The sequence below is a fragment of the Bubalus kerabau genome, chromosome X (assembly GCF_029407905.1).
Source record: "Bubalus kerabau isolate K-KA32 ecotype Philippines breed swamp buffalo chromosome X, PCC_UOA_SB_1v2, whole genome shotgun sequence".
NCBI classification, from domain to species: domain Eukaryota; kingdom Metazoa; phylum Chordata; class Mammalia; order Artiodactyla; family Bovidae; genus Bubalus; species Bubalus kerabau.
Window position 1 is genome coordinate 142,705,102 of NC_073647.1, and position 20,774 is coordinate 142,725,875.

General features: G+C 39.1%; 1 protein-coding gene across 5 annotated transcripts in view; it reads left to right on the forward strand.

Moving 5' to 3' along the window:
- Positions 1 to 348: 348 nt before the first annotated feature.
- Positions 349 to 20,774, forward strand: part of RPS6KA3 (ribosomal protein S6 kinase A3) — a 104,206-nt gene continuing 83,780 nt past the window's right edge. For 2 of the 5 annotated variants that reach the window (XM_055563313.1, XM_055563314.1), the window contains exon 1: positions 786 to 843. Coding sequence is in view for 1 of the 5 variants with exons in the window: in XM_055563312.1 (XP_055419287.1) it covers positions 775 to 843 (69 nt within the window). In the remaining 4 variants the exon portion in view is untranslated. The other 3 variants (XM_055563316.1, XM_055563312.1, XM_055563315.1) reach the window with 3 other exon arrangements.

Here is a 20,774-nt window from a genome sequence, read left to right on the forward strand (position 1 = left end):
TGCACCCACGGAAGAATCGGGCCGAAAAGACCCCACGACCCCTCCCCGGATCCTTGGTACCGTACCGCACCCCCTATGCCTCGCCGGTCTCTCCCTAGATGGGTGGGGACCACTATTCTCTACATCCCCGAGGAGCCTTCAACCTGCTCGGACCCGTGGCTCTTAGAAACTCTCAGCCTTTCGCACCTCCTCCTTTCCCGCTCTTTCCCCCACCTCGCGCCGACGCCCCCAGATTTCTCCGCTTGCCCTTCCTGAAAGAAGGCGAGGCCCAGAAGCTGAAGCTGGGGCGAGGAAGGAGGGACGAGCGGAGCGCCGCGGCCAGGGGCGTGTCTTCCCAGGCCCCGCCCCCGGGTGCGCGCGGCGGTGGCGGCGGCGGCCGAGCCTCGCTCTGAGAGACAGGTATCGCTTAGGCGCCATGTTGTGAGCGGAAGTGGGGGAGCGCGCGGGGGCCGCTGTTCTGCTGGGAGCGGGCGCGGGAACCGGCGGGGGGGGCGGAGCTGTAGTCCCGGCGGCGGAAGGAGGAGAGGAAGAAAGGGGCGAGACCCGGTGCCGGGCAGCGGCGCGAGGCTCTCGCTCAGCGCGCGGGCGTCTCCAGCCGGGCGCGCGGCGTTCGAGGGTCGGTGTCGGCGCCGAGCCCTCTCTCGGGCAGCCGCCGTTGCTGCTGCAGCTGCTGCCGCCGCTTCTGCCGTGGGGCTCGGGCGGCGACGGAACGGGGCCGGCCGCGGGGCGGGCGGGGAGGGAGGAGGCGGTGAAGGCGGCGGGCCGGGGGGGAAGATGCCGCTGGCGCAGCTGGCGGACCCGTGGCAGAAGATGGCTGTGGAGAGCCCATCCGACAGCGCTGAGGTGAGTGCAACCGGGCGGCTGGGGCCGGCGCGCCCCCTCCCCGCGCCCCCGCCGGTTCGCTCTCTTCCCAGGAGCCGGCCACTCGGCCCCTTCCTCTGCTGCTCGCTTCTCCCCTCGGTTCGGGATTCCGGTTTGGGTAGTTGGGGTTGATCTGTTTGCCCTTCTCTTCCTCCCACCCGCACCCCCTCTCCCTTCCCTCGCTAGAGGGGCTGTGGTGTGGTGGCGCGTGGGGTTTGGAGTGGGCGCCGGGGCTTTGCAAGAAGCCGATTTTCATCAACTTTGCGTGGGGGGAGCAGGACGCGCGGAGCGGGGGCCGGCGAGGAGTTGGGAAGTTTGGCCCTGCTTGGTCGGGGGCTTCCCTGGACGCTGGTGACTTTGGGGGATGCGGGAGGGGTGTGGATTGGGTTCACTGGAGAGCGGGGACTCTCGAGTCCGGCCAGGGGACAGGGCTACCCTGGGGAACCGGGCGCGCGTGGGCAGGAACGGCCCGGGGCAGGGGTAGCGACCTGTGGGGGGGGGGGTTTCGGATAAGGGGTGCAGGACAGTCGAGGGTTTTTGGCCCCCCTCCCATCTGCCGCAGTAGTTTTTGCTGCTGCAAAGGAAAAAGTGGAAGCCTGAGGTTCTCCATCCTATTCCCCCCCCCCCCGCCCCGTTTCTGAGGTCGCTGAGCTTGAGGACCCCGTCTCTTGGAGTTTAACTTGAGTTTCCTGTCCGCGGAGATGATACAGGGATATTCAAGGAGATCAGCGGCCGCAGTAAAGGGCTTTCTGGTTTACCTCGCCCGGGATCCGGTGACCGTCCCTGATGATACCCACCCTGGTGACCCAAACCCAAACGATATGACCAAACAGGGCCAGGCAGAATTTCCCCGGCTCTTCGCAGCCGCTTCTGTCCCAGAACCAACTCGGGGTCTGTGAAAATAATCCAGACAAGACCCATTCCAAGGCATCAGCGCTCCTCTCCGGAGCGGAAAATCAATTCCTGATGGTGGCGCGTCTGTGATTCTTCCTTCTTGACTTTTTGCTGTCTTCTATCCCCACAGCGGACTTTGGGGGATTACAGGATGATAGGCTGCGTGTGTGTGATAGTTACTGAGTGAGTGACCCCATTTCTGGAAAGCATGACTGAAGCGCGGGGGCGGAATGGGGCAGGCTCTGATGAGTGGTGTACTTGGCGGCAGCCGCTGCCCTGCCGGCCTCCGCAGTGTGAGAGGTGGATAGGGTTACTGGTTACGTCAGTAAGACCGAGGCTCAGTTTTGATCTGAGATGCGGGACACTTGCATTCTTGGGTAGAATGGAGGGGGAGGGGGACGGGGATCAGTTCAAATCACTTTGCACTTTTTGCCTGGTCACCTCCGCTGCTGAATAAAGTAAAATGTTTACTTGCTCTCCTTATCACAAGCAGAATTGTAATAGTGCTTACGGTTGGTGCTTTGCATTTTGCGACTTGGATCATATTTTTAAAACCTAAACGAAACGCTGTTCTTCCATGGAAAACACATTGATAGATGTTTCCTAAAAATATATTTTTTAAAGGAAATAAGGTTTTTAAGTCTGGCGAAATAAAGAGAATTTCATTTAAAATTGCTAGCCAGTCGAATATTGTAAATTTTTTTGTAAGGAAATCAAATTTAGAATGTTTAATCATCTTTCGAATGGATAGTGTGAAAAAACAATGCGTCCGGGACTCTTTTCATTCATTTTTTTTTTTCTTCAGAAAAAATTTTTGCTTTAAGTACCATAGGTAAAAGGTTAATAAAGTATATTCTCAAACTGCCGACCTTGTGGAAAGAAACTGAATTTGCTTTGAGCTTGATTTGTAGATGCAAACGTTAACATTTGCTACTCTTAATCAGTCCACATTTCTGCTTGGCATTTATCAGTGTGTTAAAAAAAAAAAAAGTCATTTAAGATTCCACCTGATCCTTTTTCTATGCAGCATGCATTTAGCTAAAGAAAACACAAAACTGATGTTTATTTAGCACTTACTATATGCCAGATACTGTGCTCATGCTATTTCATCCTTCCAATCCCCCCAACAGAGTAGGATCTTGGTCTCCGTTGTTACAGATTAACAAACTGATTTCAGAAGTTAAGGGCACAAAGATTATAAATAGTAAATGGCAGAGCCATAATTCAAAGCCAGGTGAATATAATTCATGTGCTTTACTTTATACTAGGGTAGATGTTTCATATCTTTTGTGGAAAAAATCAGTACAAACAAATAAGCCAATAGTTAGAGGCCATGTATTTTTCAGAAACAATTATGGTATTATAAGATGTCTCATTTGTTAAAGCTTACTTATTTCAGTTACTGTCATGGTTTCCAGACCCTGGCAGATAGGTTTCCACAACTTGCCATTTTCAAGTAATTTTCTTGAAATTCTGGCATAAGGTATTTCAATCAGAGCCAGTGTTGCCTAGATTTATTAAAATTAGATTCTAACAAATTGCCTTTAGATATTTTATTGCTTTTGCTTATTCAGCTGTTTCAAGTAAATTACTTCTGACACAAATATGAAAATATTGAAACCAGTAAGAAGAAGGTTGAAAATTTTCATTTGGATGTATAATATTGGACTTAGTATTATGCCATCTTCTCCCCAGTAAGTTCTTATCAGTGAATAATTGTATTTTATTAGAGTAAAATCGTTTTTAAAAAGTCATTGAGTAAAAACACCAAAATGTTTCTCATCAGGCTAAAAGATTTCAGGGTCCTTCTCTATAGAGATTTACATTTATAGTCTCTTCCTTAGGAGACTGAATTCTTCAAAGCTGAGACTTTTTTTTTCTTCTCTATATCCTTAGCACTTGACACAGTGCCTGGCATATACATAATATAGGCCCCCTAAATGACCAGTGAGTTAATTATGAAGGTCAGGAATAGGGTAATTGTCAGTCTTATTTCTATTCTTACCATTTTAATCTTAAATTGAAATATGAGCAATCTTAAAAGAACTGAGTGCTTCACCAAAAGTACAGGCAGTTTGTTGATTCCTTTATATATCTTCTTGACCTCATATGGGTCTCATAGTGCTCAAAACAAAAAAACCCTTGTGGTTGAACTCAAACATGGGTCAGAACATGATAGGCTAGAACTATGCCAAATGTTTAAAGAAGCAAATTTAGACTAATAAAGGAAGTACTATGTAAGCAAAGTCAAGGTTGGTACAAGATTAAAAACAAAATACCTTCCTAAATGCTCCAGGTTAATTCAAAACTCTAATGAATTATTTAAGATGGTAGTGTGTTTTTGAATATTTGACGGTTTAGGAGATGGATATCAAGGGATTGTGGTTAATCAGTTCTACAAACTCCAGCCTCTGTTCTTAGGGACATTTACTGAATCTTAAGCCTAACTTAAAGTGACACTTTCTCAGTTTTAGTAAAGATAAATTATAGTAAACCTAAATATGAATAATTTTCAAAAAGAATAAAATTAAGGAGATTCTCTTTGCTTTATAGAAATGTGCTATGTAAAAATATAATAGCTACTTTGAATTCCTTTAAATAAGATGTACCCATAATGCATTGAAAAATATTAATTATATAAATATTTACAAAAAACAAGACCCTTGTTTTGGAAACCATCTTCACTGGATGTGCAACCATTTGTGATCTCAAAGATTATATTGGCTTCTGTAGTATTTCCACTATATCAATATTAGATTTCTTATATTTCATCTGTAGGGAAAAACATTCTATTAAAGTGTGATCTTTGATTTTGAAAAAAATGTTTTATTAAGTTTCTTTTCCTTTTCCTGTTTCATTTTTACCACTTTTCAGGTTTTTTTCTTTCCCCCAAGTGAAGATCTGAGGAGAGGACAGGTATTGTTACATGTCAACTGTCGAGTAACTGTGACACATTATTGAACACTTTGCTGTTTTCAGTGATTATAATATTAAATATCAGTTTTTTAAAACTAAATTTAGGAAACTTTGCTTTATTTTGGCAGCTTGATCCTATACTAATGGGGTTAATCCAAAATGAGAAACTTCTTTGATACATTTAAATTTTAAGATAAAGAGAGAAGCCTATCCAATTAAACAGGTAAAGGCAGACTGCCTTTTCATCATTGTTTCTGGAAATCACAATGAGTATATCTTATTTTTATATGAAAAGAGTGGCATAATTGGGATGTGCACCCTTGACCAAGGACATGACATTTGGTAAATTATAGAATGATCAAAAATATAGCAGATCATTTATCAGAAGTCTGAATTGCAAAAGAGTTGTTGTAAAGATTTTTTTTTAATTTATCATCCATTAAAAAATGTATGCCATTGTGATCATTGACAAGATTCGCTCTAGAGTTCCATACTCGGGGACGTGTGGTCTGCTGGGCTGTGGACGATGGGTGGCCTCACGTGGCCCAGCTTGTCCAGTGCAGACTGAGTGTCTTAGACCCAGTGCTTTCAGGTTACAGTGTACAACAGTGACATCTTGGTGGTCTCTTGGTAATGCATGAGTGTAATAGTGCTCAGTTGTTTGTTTTTTGGTGGATAACAAGTTTTAAAGCATTGGAATGCAAGTGAGTAAATGTAATATTTTATACATCCCACTCCCTATTTCACATAATAGGAAGAAAAAAAACAAGTAATTGCATTTTAATACTTGGCATTAGAGTTATACCGGCATCACATCCCCCGCCACCTGAGGAGTTGGTAACAGTTTCCTGTGTCATTAATCTGGAACAATTATCGAATCTCAGTTACTCTAGTTTTTCAATTTTATACCAAATAGCAAGATAACTAAATCTTAATTGTTAAGTAAAGTGTGTCAGTTAACAAAACAAACACAAATATATATGTTATATAAAACAGTATAAAATGTATCCATATAAAACATAACTATCATTCAATGCATTTGGCTATTTCAAGCAAATACATTAGTTACTAGCAATTAAATATTTCAATTTTACTTATTCCACTTTGTGGGATAATTTGAATGTATGGCAAAGTGTTAAAGAACAGACTTTGCAGCCATGAAGATCTGGGTTTGAGCCCTGCCTCTACCACTTAATATCTTTGTAATCTTATGCAAGTTATTTAAAATCTCTATGCTTTAACATTCTAATCTGTAAAACAGGCATAAAAATAATACCTACTTTATTGGGTTGTGATGGGAATTAAATGATAATATATGTAAAGCATTTGGTTCAGTACATGGTTTAAGTGTTTAATAGTTATAATGAATCATCTCTCAAACAGAACTATTTTAGTAAATTCTGTATTTTTTTTCTGGGGTAGTTTTTCCAGAATCAAACAGAACAATTAAAAATCGTTTATTTGGTTGACCTGTTTTAAAAGAACCTTTGTAATATCGGAATATAATTGTAAGGGTAAGGTGAACAGAAATCTCTTGAATCTTACCCTTTTTTGTATTGTTCCCCTCTTCGATAGTGTCTTTAAAGGGGGAAAACAGATAAATAACATTTTGAGGAGTATGTGTGGAAGGAAGAAAGGAAAGTATGTTCATATTTCAATAATGCTTAAATTGGAAGCCCTTTCACAATCCATGGCATGTCATTTAGTTAGTAGTTTTTTTCCCTTAGTGATATATAAAATAATAGTGTATCTTAACACATGATGGTATCTAGTAATTGATGAAATATGATATACTGTATATGTCAGCCTCTTGAAGGAGGTATGTCTGTGAAGAAATAAACTTAATACGTAGTATCAATAGGTAGAATTTTAACTCACTCTAAAAAGTAACAAAACAAAATGTGTGCGTCTTTTTATATTTTAGGGTCACTTCTGTTAATTTCCTTTTTTAGGGACAGAAATTAATACTGCACACCTCCCTCCCCATTACTATAACCATGTTTGTTTTGGTTATTTGATTATGCCATGAGTAGCTGGGTTTTCCTGTCTAGAAATACAATCCTTTGGATTTTATTCTGTTATGTGATACTGGTATGTAAGCAACTTTCAATAGTGCATATGGTATTTTCAACTGAGAAGTCTCTGAAAATTTGCAAAATGTGTCTGTGTCCCAACAACCATCTTCTCCCTCCAACACACACACACACACACACACACAGCATCATGACATAATCAAGTAAATTTGAGGGTTGTGGAGTTAAATGAGATGTGACCAATGTCTTTACTGCCCAACATCTTAGAAATTTAAGATGATGTACATGATGAATCTGCAAAAAGGAAATATCTCAAAGCATTTGAGACTTGATGTCAGCACCCTTTTTTCGTGAACCGTCTATTGAAGTCTCAAAGGACATAAGTGCTTTGCAGAACACAATTTTGGAAAGTCTGATAACTATAGTAATAGGATCCAGTATTGCCTGGAAACAAGCTGTTATGTTTAATTGACTGTATCAAAGCTTTTTTTTCTGTAACTGTCAAAGTTTTTGTTTCATTTTGAAGTCTTTCTAAATTAATTTGTGTAACAATTTTCCATCTTAATAGTGGACTAAAATTTAAATACAGTAATTTAAATTAAAGTTTTAAATAATTTAAACTTTTAAAAGCCAATGTTCTGAAATTAGTGGTCATATTCTATCTTAATATCAAGCTAATTGCCCCTACTAAATGGCCCCCTTATTGACTTGCTGTGTAACTTATTTTTAATATTCAGAGTTTTTAAAAAATTTATCACTTGCTACTTAATGCTGCTGTCAGTCTGTCTACCTGTCCCATTCTTTTTTAATTAATTGCTTCAAACTTACAGTTACTAGAAAATAGCTAGGATTAATAATATTTTGATGCAGCTGTTTTTAACTTGGGAATACTGTTACTTCATCTTTTAAAAAATTTACACTTACAGCTTACTAAATAATGTAAGGGCTTCCCTGGTGACTCAGATGGTAAAGAATCAGCCTGCAGTGCAGGAGACCCAGATTTGATCCCTGGGTTGGGAAGATGCCCTGGAGAAGGGAATGGCAACCCACTCCAGTATTCTTGCCTGGAGAATTCCATGGACAGAGGAGCCTGGAGGGCTACAGTCCATGGGATTGCAAAGAGTTGGACACAACTGAGTGACTAAAACTTTCACAAATAATGTAAAATGACTTTCTTAGCCTTTTTCTGATCTCTGTCCATCATGTACACATACCTCTGGAATCAGGGATGTTTGATGGACATATTACCTACTAACAAGCTGATTTTGTTTCAACCTACCATAGTGGAATAGCTCAATTACTGGTATTACCTACTCTGAATCTTTACCTTCTTCTCCTGAAGGTGTCAGCTAGAAAGAAATGTGAATGAACTAAAGATCAGCCAGCTGCAAGACTGAAAGCTAGCCTGCTGTCCCACCTGGAGTCAGCTCTCCACATTGTCTTTTGGAGGGTATTTGTGTGTGTGTGTGTGTGTGTGTTCCCCATGAAACAGTGCTAGTTCCCTGAATATTACATAACCATACATTTATGTGTAAATCCAAAAGCATTTTTATACTTCCTATTATTCTTTTCCTCTATTAGTATAAATAGAATTACAGCAGTAGCATAACTTAAGTCAGATTTGCCTGTCTTAACTAATATTCTATCCATGGTCTCTTACATACCTTAAAAACTAATTATGTTTTATCCACCGTGTGAATTGATTTTTATAATCTTACATGTGATGATGATCTCATCTTCATTTCTGACCTGGTCATCTAGATTTCTGTGAGCTTACCTCTAATCCTTTGGGCCACAAAACTTGTTATAGGAAATTTGGTTTAGTCATTTGATATGAGTTAGAAGCAGATGTCAAATGATAACCTGAAACAAAAGTTCATTTTGACATTAAGAGATTGAAGTACATCTCAAGTGCAGTGTTTGGGGAGATATCTTCACTCCAGAAATCTTGTAGAATCTATACTAAAAACCTCAGTTATGCAGGATCTTATTTTGCTTCTTCACATTTAGGAGCAGAAGAGTGTATCTGAAAACAATATAAAATGATAGAGATTCACTTAAACAACTTCTAGACAGGCACTGTTTGGTCGCCACTAGCTATATGTGGCTATTGAGCACTTGAAATGTGGCTAGTATGAGGAACTGAATTTTTTAAATTAACTTTAAAATTTTAATAGTAACCTGTGGCTATTGGCTACCACATACAACAGTACAATTCTAGGTTATAGAATACAAGTTGAATCCTTTTTTCTACACCAGTGTTTTTCAACTCTACCTTCTATTGCTTGTATTTTAAACTTAATAGGCTTAATGCTTTTTCTAAATGAAAAGTATATTGAATATGCTTTTTCAAATTATGTTTAATCAGCTTTGTCTTGTCTATCTTCTACCCTGAAGATTTTGATAAGTGATACATGTACCTCAAATAACCATTCTGCAATTTATACAACTCTACTAATTTTACGGTGACATTCTCATTCAAGTGGTAACATCGAAGCATTGGGGAAATTTGGCAATCCGAAATGGTGCCTTTTGTTCACTATACTGTACTAATAAATACTGGGAAAGTAGATTGATACATCTTAGAGATTAACATTTACTGAATGCCTTTTCTTTGACTGGGGTTTCTCTGGTGGCTCACATGGTAAAGAGTCTGCCTACAATGCAAGAGACCTGGGTTTGGTCCTTGGGTCAGGAAGATCCCCTGGAGGAGGAAATGGCAACCTACTCCAGTGTTCTCGCCTGGAAAATCCCATGGATGGAGGAGCCTGGCGGGCTATCATCCACGGGGTCGCAAAGAGTCAGACGTGACTGAGCAACTAACAACTCTCTCTGTTTTCTTTGACTAGACGCTTTGTGTGTATCAACTTGAATGAGATAGATGTAATTAACCTCAACTTACAGATGAGGAAACTGAAGCCTAGAGAGGTTAAGTAACTTGCTCATGATTGCACAGCTATTAAGTGGAGGAGGCAGAGTTCAAACACCAAGTCTCACAGATTGAAAATTCCATTGATTTTCTGCTAGACTGCCCGGCTTTGGTTGAGAACAGCATATAGGTGAGTGACTGAGTCAAAATGACATCTCCTCCTAAGGGAGAAAGGGTCCATATGGTTTGTACTGAGCACATGTTTTTATGGGAATGTATAGGTAGACTTAGAAAAGCAAAATGGATATTACTCTTCAAATAGAGCTTGGATAAAATAACCTGTGAGCTGGCTTGAGAAACAGCATTTTTGACATTGTATGGGAAATTTTTACAATTTTTAAGCTGTCTTACAAGTGAGAATTTGAAACAAAAACTACTGTACTTGAAAAAGGAGGTTTGCCCAGATGTAACTTAACCCCTCTCCATACAGAAGGCCCTAGGTGTGTGCTTGAATAACTGCTGTTTTTTAATTGCAGCTTATTAAATCATTACCTCTTTATATTTGCATCTTCTTTTCAGAAAAAAATCTATTTAACTTTCCCTCAGAGTGCCAGAAAACAGGGTCTGACTGAGCCTGAAAAAGTTGCCAATTATCTTGCTACAGTGAAAGAAAAGGAAATTTAAAGAAATGTTACACAATCATTGGTGGCTTTTTTTCACGCTTTGGGTTTTTTTAACTGTTAGGTTAAAGAGCCCCAGTTAATCTTTTTAAAAAATTGAGATATGATTTATATGCCACAACATTTCACTCTTACGAAGTATGTAATTCAGTAGTCTTTAGTATAGTCATAAAGTTGTGCAACCATCATCACTATCTGATTTCATAACTTTTTCATCACCCCCAAAATCCCGTACTTGTTAGCCAGTTACTCCCTATTCACTCCTTCCCCCAGCCCCTGGTGACTAATAATCTAATTTCTGTCTCTGTAGATTAGTCTCTTATGGACATTTCATATTAATGGAATTATATGATATGTGGCCTTTGTGTCTGGCATCATTCATTTAACATAATGTTTTCAGGGTTCATCAGTGCTGTAGCATATGTATCAGTGCTTCACTTTTATGGCTGAGTAATATTCTGTTGCATGGTTATAGCAATTTTGTTTAACCATTTATCTGTTGATGGGCATTTGAATTGTTTCCACTTTGGGCTATTATAAATGCTGTGAACATTTGTCTACAAGTTTTTATGTGAATATGTTTTCAGTTCTCTTGGGTATATGCCTAGGAGTGGAATTGCTGTGTCATATGGTAAGTCTGTATTTAATTTTTTGAAAAACTGGCAAATTGTTTTCCAACTGGTTTGTACCATTGAAAGGACTGATGCTGAAGCTGAAACTCCAATATTTTGGCCATCTGATTAGAAGAACTGACTCATTTGAAAAGACCCTGATTCTGGGAAATATTGAAGGCGGGAGGAGAAGGGGACGACAGAGGATGAGTTGAAGGGCGTCACCGACTCAATGGACATGAGTTTGAGTAAACTCTGGGAGTTGGTGATGGACAGGGAGGCCTGGCATGCTGCAGTCCATGGGATCACAAAGAATCAGACACGACTGAGAGAGTAGACTGAACTGAACTTGTACCATTTTACATTCCCATCAGCAGTGTATGAGAGTTTCAGTTTCTCCACATCCTCACCAACACTTGTTATTGTTTTTTCATTATAACTACCCTGTTTGTGTGAAAGTGGTATCTCATTGTGGTTTTGATTTACATTTTTGTAATGAAGGAGGATGTGAAGGATTTTTCATGTGTTCATTGTCTACTTGTATCCATAATTCTTGCGCATGTTTTGTTGCTGATTAGGGAACTTAAATGGAGTTTTACTCTAATGCTAATATAGAAGATGCTTACTTATGTCATGCTATATACATTGTTCTCAGAAAACTTAGTTTCAGTTTGTACTTTTAAAAGATTTGCTTCATTTTTAGAGGTGATAAAAAGCTTTTTCTAAATAGCTTTCCAACTGAGTGAATAGAGACCTACATTCTGTGGAAATATCTTAGGCTACCTCATCACCTGGGCCCACCTCCCAGCTAGAGCAGAGTTTCTAAAGAAACACATCTAGGAGTAAAAGATTAATTTTAAAATATTATAGAAAGAAAGCAAAAATTGAGGTGATATTTTTCCTTACAGTCCCTTCAGCCTTCAGTCGTGTTATACTGTAGTTTCTTACTTAAAGCAAGACTATAGCAATAAATCAAAGACCAATCAAAACAAAAAGTCTACAATCTCTGAAATTAAATATAAATAAATGAATTTTCAAGAATCCATCTCTTAATGTGAGATATACAGATGTTTCATTTAAAGAAGTAAAAATGCAAAGCAAAACCCCTGTTTGCCTTCTTTCCTTCAAGTTCCTGTTGGCTCTTCGTATAATTCAAGAATAGCTATCAAAATGGATGTTGGTAGCAGTAAGGGGAGTTACTTAGAGGTGTCACTGGCAAGTTAAAAATAAAATTTGCTTTAGAGTATTAAAAAGAAGAGCTCAAAATGAGTTTCAAAGTGATCTTTCCCCCCTGGCTGTTCTGAGTTTGTGTAGTATATTACTAGGTGATAATGAATAGAGTTCTTTCCTTTGGAATATTACAATGTGAAATTATTGAGGTGGACAGACAGTTGAATAACATTAAGCAAGCTAAGTTTGCTAGGAACAATATAAACATAATTGGATCTTTAGGGGGAAATTATGATTTATGATGTTATAGCGGTTTTCCATAGTGCATTTTTAACCATAATGTGGAAACTTAGAAAATAAATGTTATTACCCCAGACACCCAATAAAGTTTCTTTTAACATGTACACACACACACACACACACACACATGTTATTTCAACATAAAAAGTAGTCATTTGGAGGAGACTTCTGTTTATGCCAAGATGGAGGAGTCTTTTTTTTTTTTTCCTTAGGTCTTCCTTTACAACTAAAACACCTAACAAACAAGCACAGAAACACTCTGAAATGTGGAAATAAGAAGGCAGACTGCCTGCAGACTTTGAGACTAAAGGAATGACACAAATAGTAAGTTTTCTGGGTGTTCTTATCACCTCCCATATATCCTGGAGGGTGTTGTAAAAGCCTCCAACTTGGAACCAACAACAGGCACAGACAAAACGGACTCCAAGAAAAGCCAATTCTCTTTAACCAGACTGGGGGGGAAGGGTAGGCTAACAATAGTAAACCTTTTTGGCAACACCCACCCTACTATAGCCAAACACCAACAGAAAAACCCCACCCTACTTCCTAAGCAGCAAGTGGCAGTACTTGGATTCCTCCACCCCATGGTGTTGGCTGGGCAGCTGAGGGACCTCATCTTCCCTTCCTGCCTAGCAAAAGCAGACAGCACTTTGATTCCCCCTGCTGGGTGGTTTTGGCAGGTTGTGCAGGGACCCAATATTCTCTCACCGCCACCCCTGTCCCACTCCATACAGAAGGAGGTAGTGTTCTCACTAGAGTAGTGTCTGTGGGTCCAGCAACCACTGAGCCTCCACCCCAACCTGAAAGAAGTGAGACATAACAAGGTAGTGTGAGGCAGGGCTAGTCCTGGCTAAGCCTCCCCACTGCCCTGTGTTAGTGAAGTGTTGAGCCTTCACCCTCACCCAGCATCAACAAGGTAGAGCAAGATGGTTGGAGATGGCCTAGTCAACACTGCTTCCCCCTCCCCTGATGCAGTAAGGCCCAGGTGCCACCCCCATCTGGCAGCTACAAGGCAAAACAGTGGTGGATGACAGGGCTGATTGGCACTCCACTCCCCCCCTCTCCCCTCTCCTGTTGTCAGCTGGGTCTTTAAGGGAGCTGAACTTTCCTCTCTGCCTTGCAGGAATGAAGCAGTGTGAGTCAACCCTCCACTTCCCCTCTCCCTACTGTCAGTGGGATCTGTCAGGGAGCTGAGCTTACACCCCTACTCTGTGGCAACAGGGTGGTGCGGGTTGGTGCCCCACTTTCACTAGGAACAAGAGTGAAGCTGAACTTCCATCCCACCCATCTGCAAAAAGGCAGTGTGAGTCATTGCTCTACTTTTGCCAGGGTGGTGTTGGCGGAGCCCAGCAGGAAGCTGAACATACACACTCACCCTGCCCTCACACTACACCTCAGCTGGTAGACTGCCTGCTAAAAAAGAGTAAATAGGATCCAGAGTCTTAAATTCTCCAAAATGTCCATTATTGCAGTTGAAGTTTGCTTAAGAATTAGGAAAATCATACCATGAATGAGAAAAAAAGGCACCAGATACCAATAGTCAGATGCTTTAGATGTTGGTTGTCTAACAAGGATTTTAAAACAGCCAGTATAAAAATTTGAAACAAATGAATTAGTCTCAGAAAAGAAATAAAGCAGAAAATTGACATTTTGGAACCGAAAAATACAATAACCAAAATAAACTTACTACATGGGCTCAACAGAGGAACAGAGGGACTTCCCTGGCAGTCCAGTGGTTAAGAATCTGGGCTTCCACTGCAAGGGGCAAAGGTTTGATCCCTGGTCAGGGAACTAAGATCCCACATGTGGCACACTCAAACAAAAAAGAATGGAGATGACTGGAAAAGAATCAATAAAACTGAAGATAGAGTGGTAGAAATTGCTCAATCTGAATATCAGAGTAAAAATAAACCATAAATTAAATGATGAGTATCTCAGGGGTCTGGGGAACATTAACAGGAGATTTAATATTCATGTCACCACAATCTCAGAGCTAGAGAAAAAAGGTGGACTTGAAGGAATAATGCCTGCAATTTCCCCAGTTTGGCAAACGATGCAAACCTACAGATTCAAGAAGCTGATTGAACCCCACATAAGGTAAACCTAAGTAATCCACACCTAGACACATCAAAATCAAACCTTTGGAAATGTGAAATTATTTAATGGCTATAGAGTTTAAATTTTGCAAGATGAAAAAATTCTCAAGATTGGTTGCACAACAATGTGGATATGCTTAACATACTGAACTGTACACTAAAAAATAGTTAAGATGTTAAATTTTACGTTACATGTATTTTACAATTAAATTTTTTTAAAAATCAAACTAAACGACAAAGAATCTTAAAGCAGTTAGAAATGAACTGTTACTTACAGGGGAACAATGATGGAAGCCAGATAGAAATGGCACACTGTATTTTAAGTACTGAAAGAAAAGAACTGGCAACTCCAAATTCTATACTTAGTGAAAATATCCTTCTATCATGAAAGTGCAACCAAAGCAGTCTCAGATGAAGGGAAGCTACGAGAATGTGTCTGTAGTAAGACTGTGAAAGAATGACTGCAGGTAGTTCTTCAAGCAGAAAGGAAGTGATAAAAGAACGATCTGGAACATCAAGAATAACATGAATTCTACATATTTTCTTCCAGAAAATAGATGGGGAAACATCACAAGTCATCTTTTGAGGCCAGTGTTACCCTGATACCAAAACATAAAGACAGTGCAGAAAAGAAAACTACACATCAGTACCCTTAGAAATACAGACACAGAATCCTCAACAAAATATTAGTAATATAAAAAGAACTATACACCATGACCCAAGTGGGTTGTATTCCAAGGATGTAAGACTGATTCAGTATTCAAAAATCAGTTGATGTAGTCCACTGTATTAAACAGTTGAAGAAACATATTTAAAATGTGCAAACACATGATTAAAGACAAACAGATTGGAAAGGAAGAAATTAAAAAATAGTCTCTATTAGCAAGTGACATGCAAGATGAAAAAATTCATCAACCTAAACCTTAATCTTTATACAAAAACTAATCAAAAGTGTATCATGGATTTAACTATAAAACTCTATAAAACATTTAGAATTTAGATATGAGAAAATCTTCAGGACCGTGGGCTGAGGGAAGGGTTCATAGACCAGATACCAAAAGCACAACCCATAAAAGAAAATAAATTGGACTTTATCAAAATTTATAATGTTTGGTCTATGAAGAAGATCCTGTTACAGAGATGAAAAGACAGGTTACAGATGGTGTGAAAAAGTATTTGTACACCTGTTTCTGAGACAGGACTTGTATCTAGAATATATACAAGAACTTTCAAAACGTAACAGTAACAAAGGAAAATAGTCCAATTAGAAATGTCCAGACATTTCATCAAAGAGGCTATATGGAAAACAAATAAGCATATGAAAACATGTCAACATGGTTAGCTATCAGAGAAATGAAAATTAAAACCACAGTGAGGGATATCTGCATGCTTTTTAGAATACTGTTTTGCTGAGATTTCACTTTGGTCTCAGGTTCAAAGGATTTGTTAACAAAATAAGCCACTCATTATATACAAATAAATAATACAAATATTAGAGAATTATCTAGCTTAACTTTCAATAAACTAATATTAAAAGAGAAATAGCAAGAGCAGAGAATACATCACCAAATTGGGTTTTGACCAATATCCAGACTTAAAACAATGCTGCGAAGTCCCATGTCAGCACATCTGGAGTTCCAATTGGGAAAGGGTCCCAGGCAGGGCGTCTGGTCTATGGGTAAGACTTCAAAGATTGCAGTTCAGGATTCAGGATTCCCATTTATAATCCCAGGGTGCAAACTGATTTCATCATCAATCTGTGACGAAATTGCAGCTCTGGTTTTTATGTTAAAGCTGTTGGTTTTGTCATGTAAAAATTGAATGTTGCTAAGCCTGGGGCTTGGTTGCCCAGGCCCCCTCCAGGGGCACAACCATCTCAAGATTCTTCCCCCATCTTATATATGGTGCTGCAAGTCTTGCACTCACAGCAGGCAGTTACTCTCAGTCAGCTCACCATCTGGGCAGTGTCCAGGCAGGTTAGAAGTAAGGTCAGAGGCCTACTCTGCTTTGTCTCTGAAGCCTAATCAAGACTATTTATTTAATTTCCCTAACAAATAGCCAAAATGAAAAATATTAACACTACTTAGTGTTGTGAGGATGTGGACGGACTGGCTCTCTCATATGTTGTTGATGGGGCAGTAAAATGATACAGCCTTTCTGGAAAACTTTGGCCATCTCTTCAAAAACTAAACATACACTTACTGTACAACCCAGCAGTCACATTCCTGGACATGCGTCCCAGAGAACTGAAAATGCTTGTCCACACAGAAGTCTGTACATACATGTTCACAGCAGCTTGATTTGTAATATCCGAAAGTTGGCAAATGTCCTTCAGTGGGCAGATGGTTAAACAAGCTGTGGTATGTTCTCACTGTGGTATACTGGAATACTACTAAACTAAAAGGAATGAATTATTGATACACACTCAAGGGAATTCATGCTGAGTGGGGAAAAGGTACATACCATATGATTTTATTTATATAACATTCTTGAAATGACAAAATTGTAGAAATGGAGACTAGATTAGTGGTTGCCAGGGTTAGGAAGAAGGGTGAGGGAGAGGTGAATGGTTATAAAAGGGCAACACGCAGGATCCTGGTGGTAAAGAACTGGTATCTTTACTCTGGTGGTAGATACAAGAATCTATACATGTGATAAAATGTGTAACATGAGTGCACAGACACACACGTGAGAACCTGTAAAACCAGTGATATCTGAGTAAGGTCTGGGCATTGTACCAGTATAAATTTCCTGGTCTTTGACAGGAAGTTGTGTAAGATGTAACCATTGGGTTAAGGGTATATGGGACCTCTGTATTATTTTTGCAACTTCCTGTGAATATATAATCATTTCTAATTAAAAAGTTAGGGGAAAAGTTGAGAAAGCATTAGACAAAATTCACTATCTATTATCCATTTAAAACAGTGAAATAGAAATAAAAGAATGTGTCATTAATGTTATTAAAAAATAGTCTAAAACCAGTAGCCAGCATCATGCTTGATAGAGACATATTAGGGGCAATCTCATTAAAAGTATGCCTACTGTTTTCACCTCTATTTTACATTCTAGAAGAGTTTGCTAATGAAGTTAGACAAAATCAAAGAATATTCAAAAGAAGGATAAAACAAAACTATTCATAGGTGATATAATCATCTACTTAGGTAATCTAAGGAAACCACTAAAAAGGTTTGTTAAAACCAATGATAGTCTAATAAGATGGTATTAAACAGAGTATATATTTTTAAGTTGATAAATAGTTTTCTTTGTTAGAAATGATAATGGGAAAAGATTTAATTCAAAATAGCAGTAAAAATATTAAGTGTATGGAAATAAGCAAAGGACCAGAACTAAATGAAAGAAAATAGTTGCATTAAAGAATGAGTTGAGAGAAAAGCTATGATTCTTTAAATTACTTTCAACAGGATTTGGTGTTTGTTATTTTCTTGTTTATTTTTTTAAAAATTGAGGGTAACCTTTTCTCTGTCTTGAATGAATATTCCCAGAGTTTTATTATTTTTTTTCTGATTTGTTTAGGTTTCTTTCAGTTTGTAGCTTATCTGGACAGTTAATATAACAATTTGAGTCGAATACTCTTATTAATAGTGTTTATGCTTAATACATGGACAGAGGAGCCTGGTGGGCTACAGTCCATGGGGTCACAAAGAGTTGACACGACTGACTAACATGCTTAATATATATACAGCTAGGATTCATTATCTAGCTGTAATTATAAACTATATTTCTCATTTTTCATATGTAAACCTTGCTGCCATGCCAGGTTGTGTGTAGACGTATGATAATTTTAAATATATGTATCTGTGTACATAAATGCATGCATTTATGTTAATGAATGAGTAGTTTAGATTGTTTTTTCCTAAGTTATTTCAGTTCTAAACTTGTCTAATACACTTCGTGTTAAGATACAGTTGATATTGCTTAGGTGTTAAGTTCTTTTTTATTGTGTATTTGAGCAAGTCCTACATCTTGGTTCTTTTGCAAGCTATTATTGCTGTCTTTTTGTTCGTAAGGGTGTTTGTAAGACTGTGTGTAAGTTTAATTATTTTAATTAACAATTATGTTATCAGTAACATTTTGGGTTCAGTTCAGCAAACATTTAAGCACCACTTGTTTTACCGATGAGGAAACAGTAATTGGTAATTTTGCCAATTTATAGTAAATCTTGCTGTTTATTATAGCAAATAAAGCTTGGGCTTTGAAGCTCAGCATAATGGTGTATCTTTTTTAGATAGGAGGGCTTCATTAATAAGCCTCCAGAAACCAGAAGAAATTATTAGACTTTTCCCTAAGACCTAAATTAGCCAAACCAAGTAATGCATTAGCAAATTACTACTCAGATTTTTAGCCCTAGAAATGGAAGTGGACCCATTAGGGTAAGGGGCTCATCAGAATATTCTTAAGTATTTGCATTTGTCACCCCCTTTGGCAAGATAAGCAGGAGGAGAGAGAGGTTAACACTCACTGAGCAGCCAGAATGGCTAAGCACACTAAACTTGATTACAGCCTCCAGCATAGCTAGTATTCAAATCTTGTAGTTTAGAAAACTAAGACTCATGTTAAGTAGCTTGCCCAAAGTTACACCTATAATAAAGGGCAGAGCCAGGTTCTGAAACTGGATATGTCAGGCTCCAAAGCCCATGATCTTTTCTCTACACTGTGATTTCCCAGACTTACCTAATTACAGGAGTCATCTCAGGTGCCTGTTTAAAAAATGAAATACCGAGCCATGGGGCTTCTAGAACTTCTGATTCAGTTTTGGTTTGGGGTAAGGCCAGGTAATGAGTATATTATTAACAGGAGTCTTAGGTGATTCTGATCATCATACATGTTTATGAAATACTGTCAACTCCATGAAGTACCAAGAGGTGGGATTCAAGGTGTTAGGAAGGCAAAAGTCGCATTGGGAGTACACAGAGGAGATTAAAACATAAGTTGACACTGTACTAGTAAAATGAGAACAGTAAGATTGGATTGTGGAAATTATAAAATTGTTTTAGGTTGCTTAATCTGCACAGAAAAACCATGTTTCATTTATTTTATTTTTATTAGTACGTCTCTTTGAAGTGGGGCTTCCCTGGTAGCTCAGTGCTTCCCTGGTAGCTCAGCTTGTAAAGAATCCGCTTGCAATGCAGGAGACCCTGTTTTGATTCCTGGGTCGGGAAGATCCCCTGGAGAAGGGATAGGCTACACACTCCAGTATTCTTGCCTGGAGAATCCCCATGAACAGAGGAGCCTGGTGGGCTACAGTCCGTGGGGTCACAAAGAGTCGGACACAACTGAGTGACAAAGCACAGCACTCTTTCAAATGACAGCATTTGTACATTCCATTCTTTGACGTTATCCTTGTTTACATTGGAATACAAAGCACCCCTAAAGGATACAGATAAAACTGTATTTTGGATGCAGAAAAGAAAGAAGAAACTAGAGTTAGAAATAATGTGCAGAACAGCTTTAAAAACAGAATTAGTAATGTCCTGAGGTGTAAAAAAGCCCACAAAATTTTAAATACTTTTAATCCTTAAAGTCACAGGATTATAATATTTTCAAGCTGGAAGAGCTCTTAGATATCCATATATTTTATGCATGAAGAAACCACAAATCAGAGAGGCTTAAGGGCTTGACTACAGTTGTGTGCTTAGTGGCTTAGTCGTGTCGGACTCTTTGCAACCCCATGCCACCAGGCACCTCTGTCCGTGGGGATTCTTCAGGCAAGAATACTGGAGTGGATTGCCATTTCCTTCTCCAGGGGATCTTCCTGACCCAGGGATCAAACCAGGGTCTCCTGCATTGCAGGCAGCTTCTTTACCATCTGAGCTATGAGGGAAGCCTACACCTAGTGGCAGACAAACTGCACACTGGCCAAGATTCCATGAAACTCTTATGGATTGCAGATAAATACCAGAAAATAGTGACTTTTTAGAAATAAATTTAGTAGCAAATCATGTTTACCTTATATTCCCTACTTTATCTGATTTTATGGTTTCTTCCTTTTTAATTGCCCTCGAGAATATGAATGTTTTCAAAGGAATCTTTTTTAGGAGATTATGCAGTTTGAAATATAAACAGACATTTTCAGAACATGTGTTGAGGAAGAATTCTAGTCTTCTCCACTTTTTATTACAAAATTTTATAGAGAAAAATGAGCACAGGTAGTTGCCTATACTTGAACAGTAATAGGGCATTTCTGTGTAGTAGTGTGAGCTTTGGATTCAGATGTGGGTTCAGTTGTCTTATCTGCAAACTGAATACCTCTGTGACCTTGGACAGGTTATTCTCAACTTTTTTCTTCTCTATATAATAACATGACTCATGGTTTATTAATGATT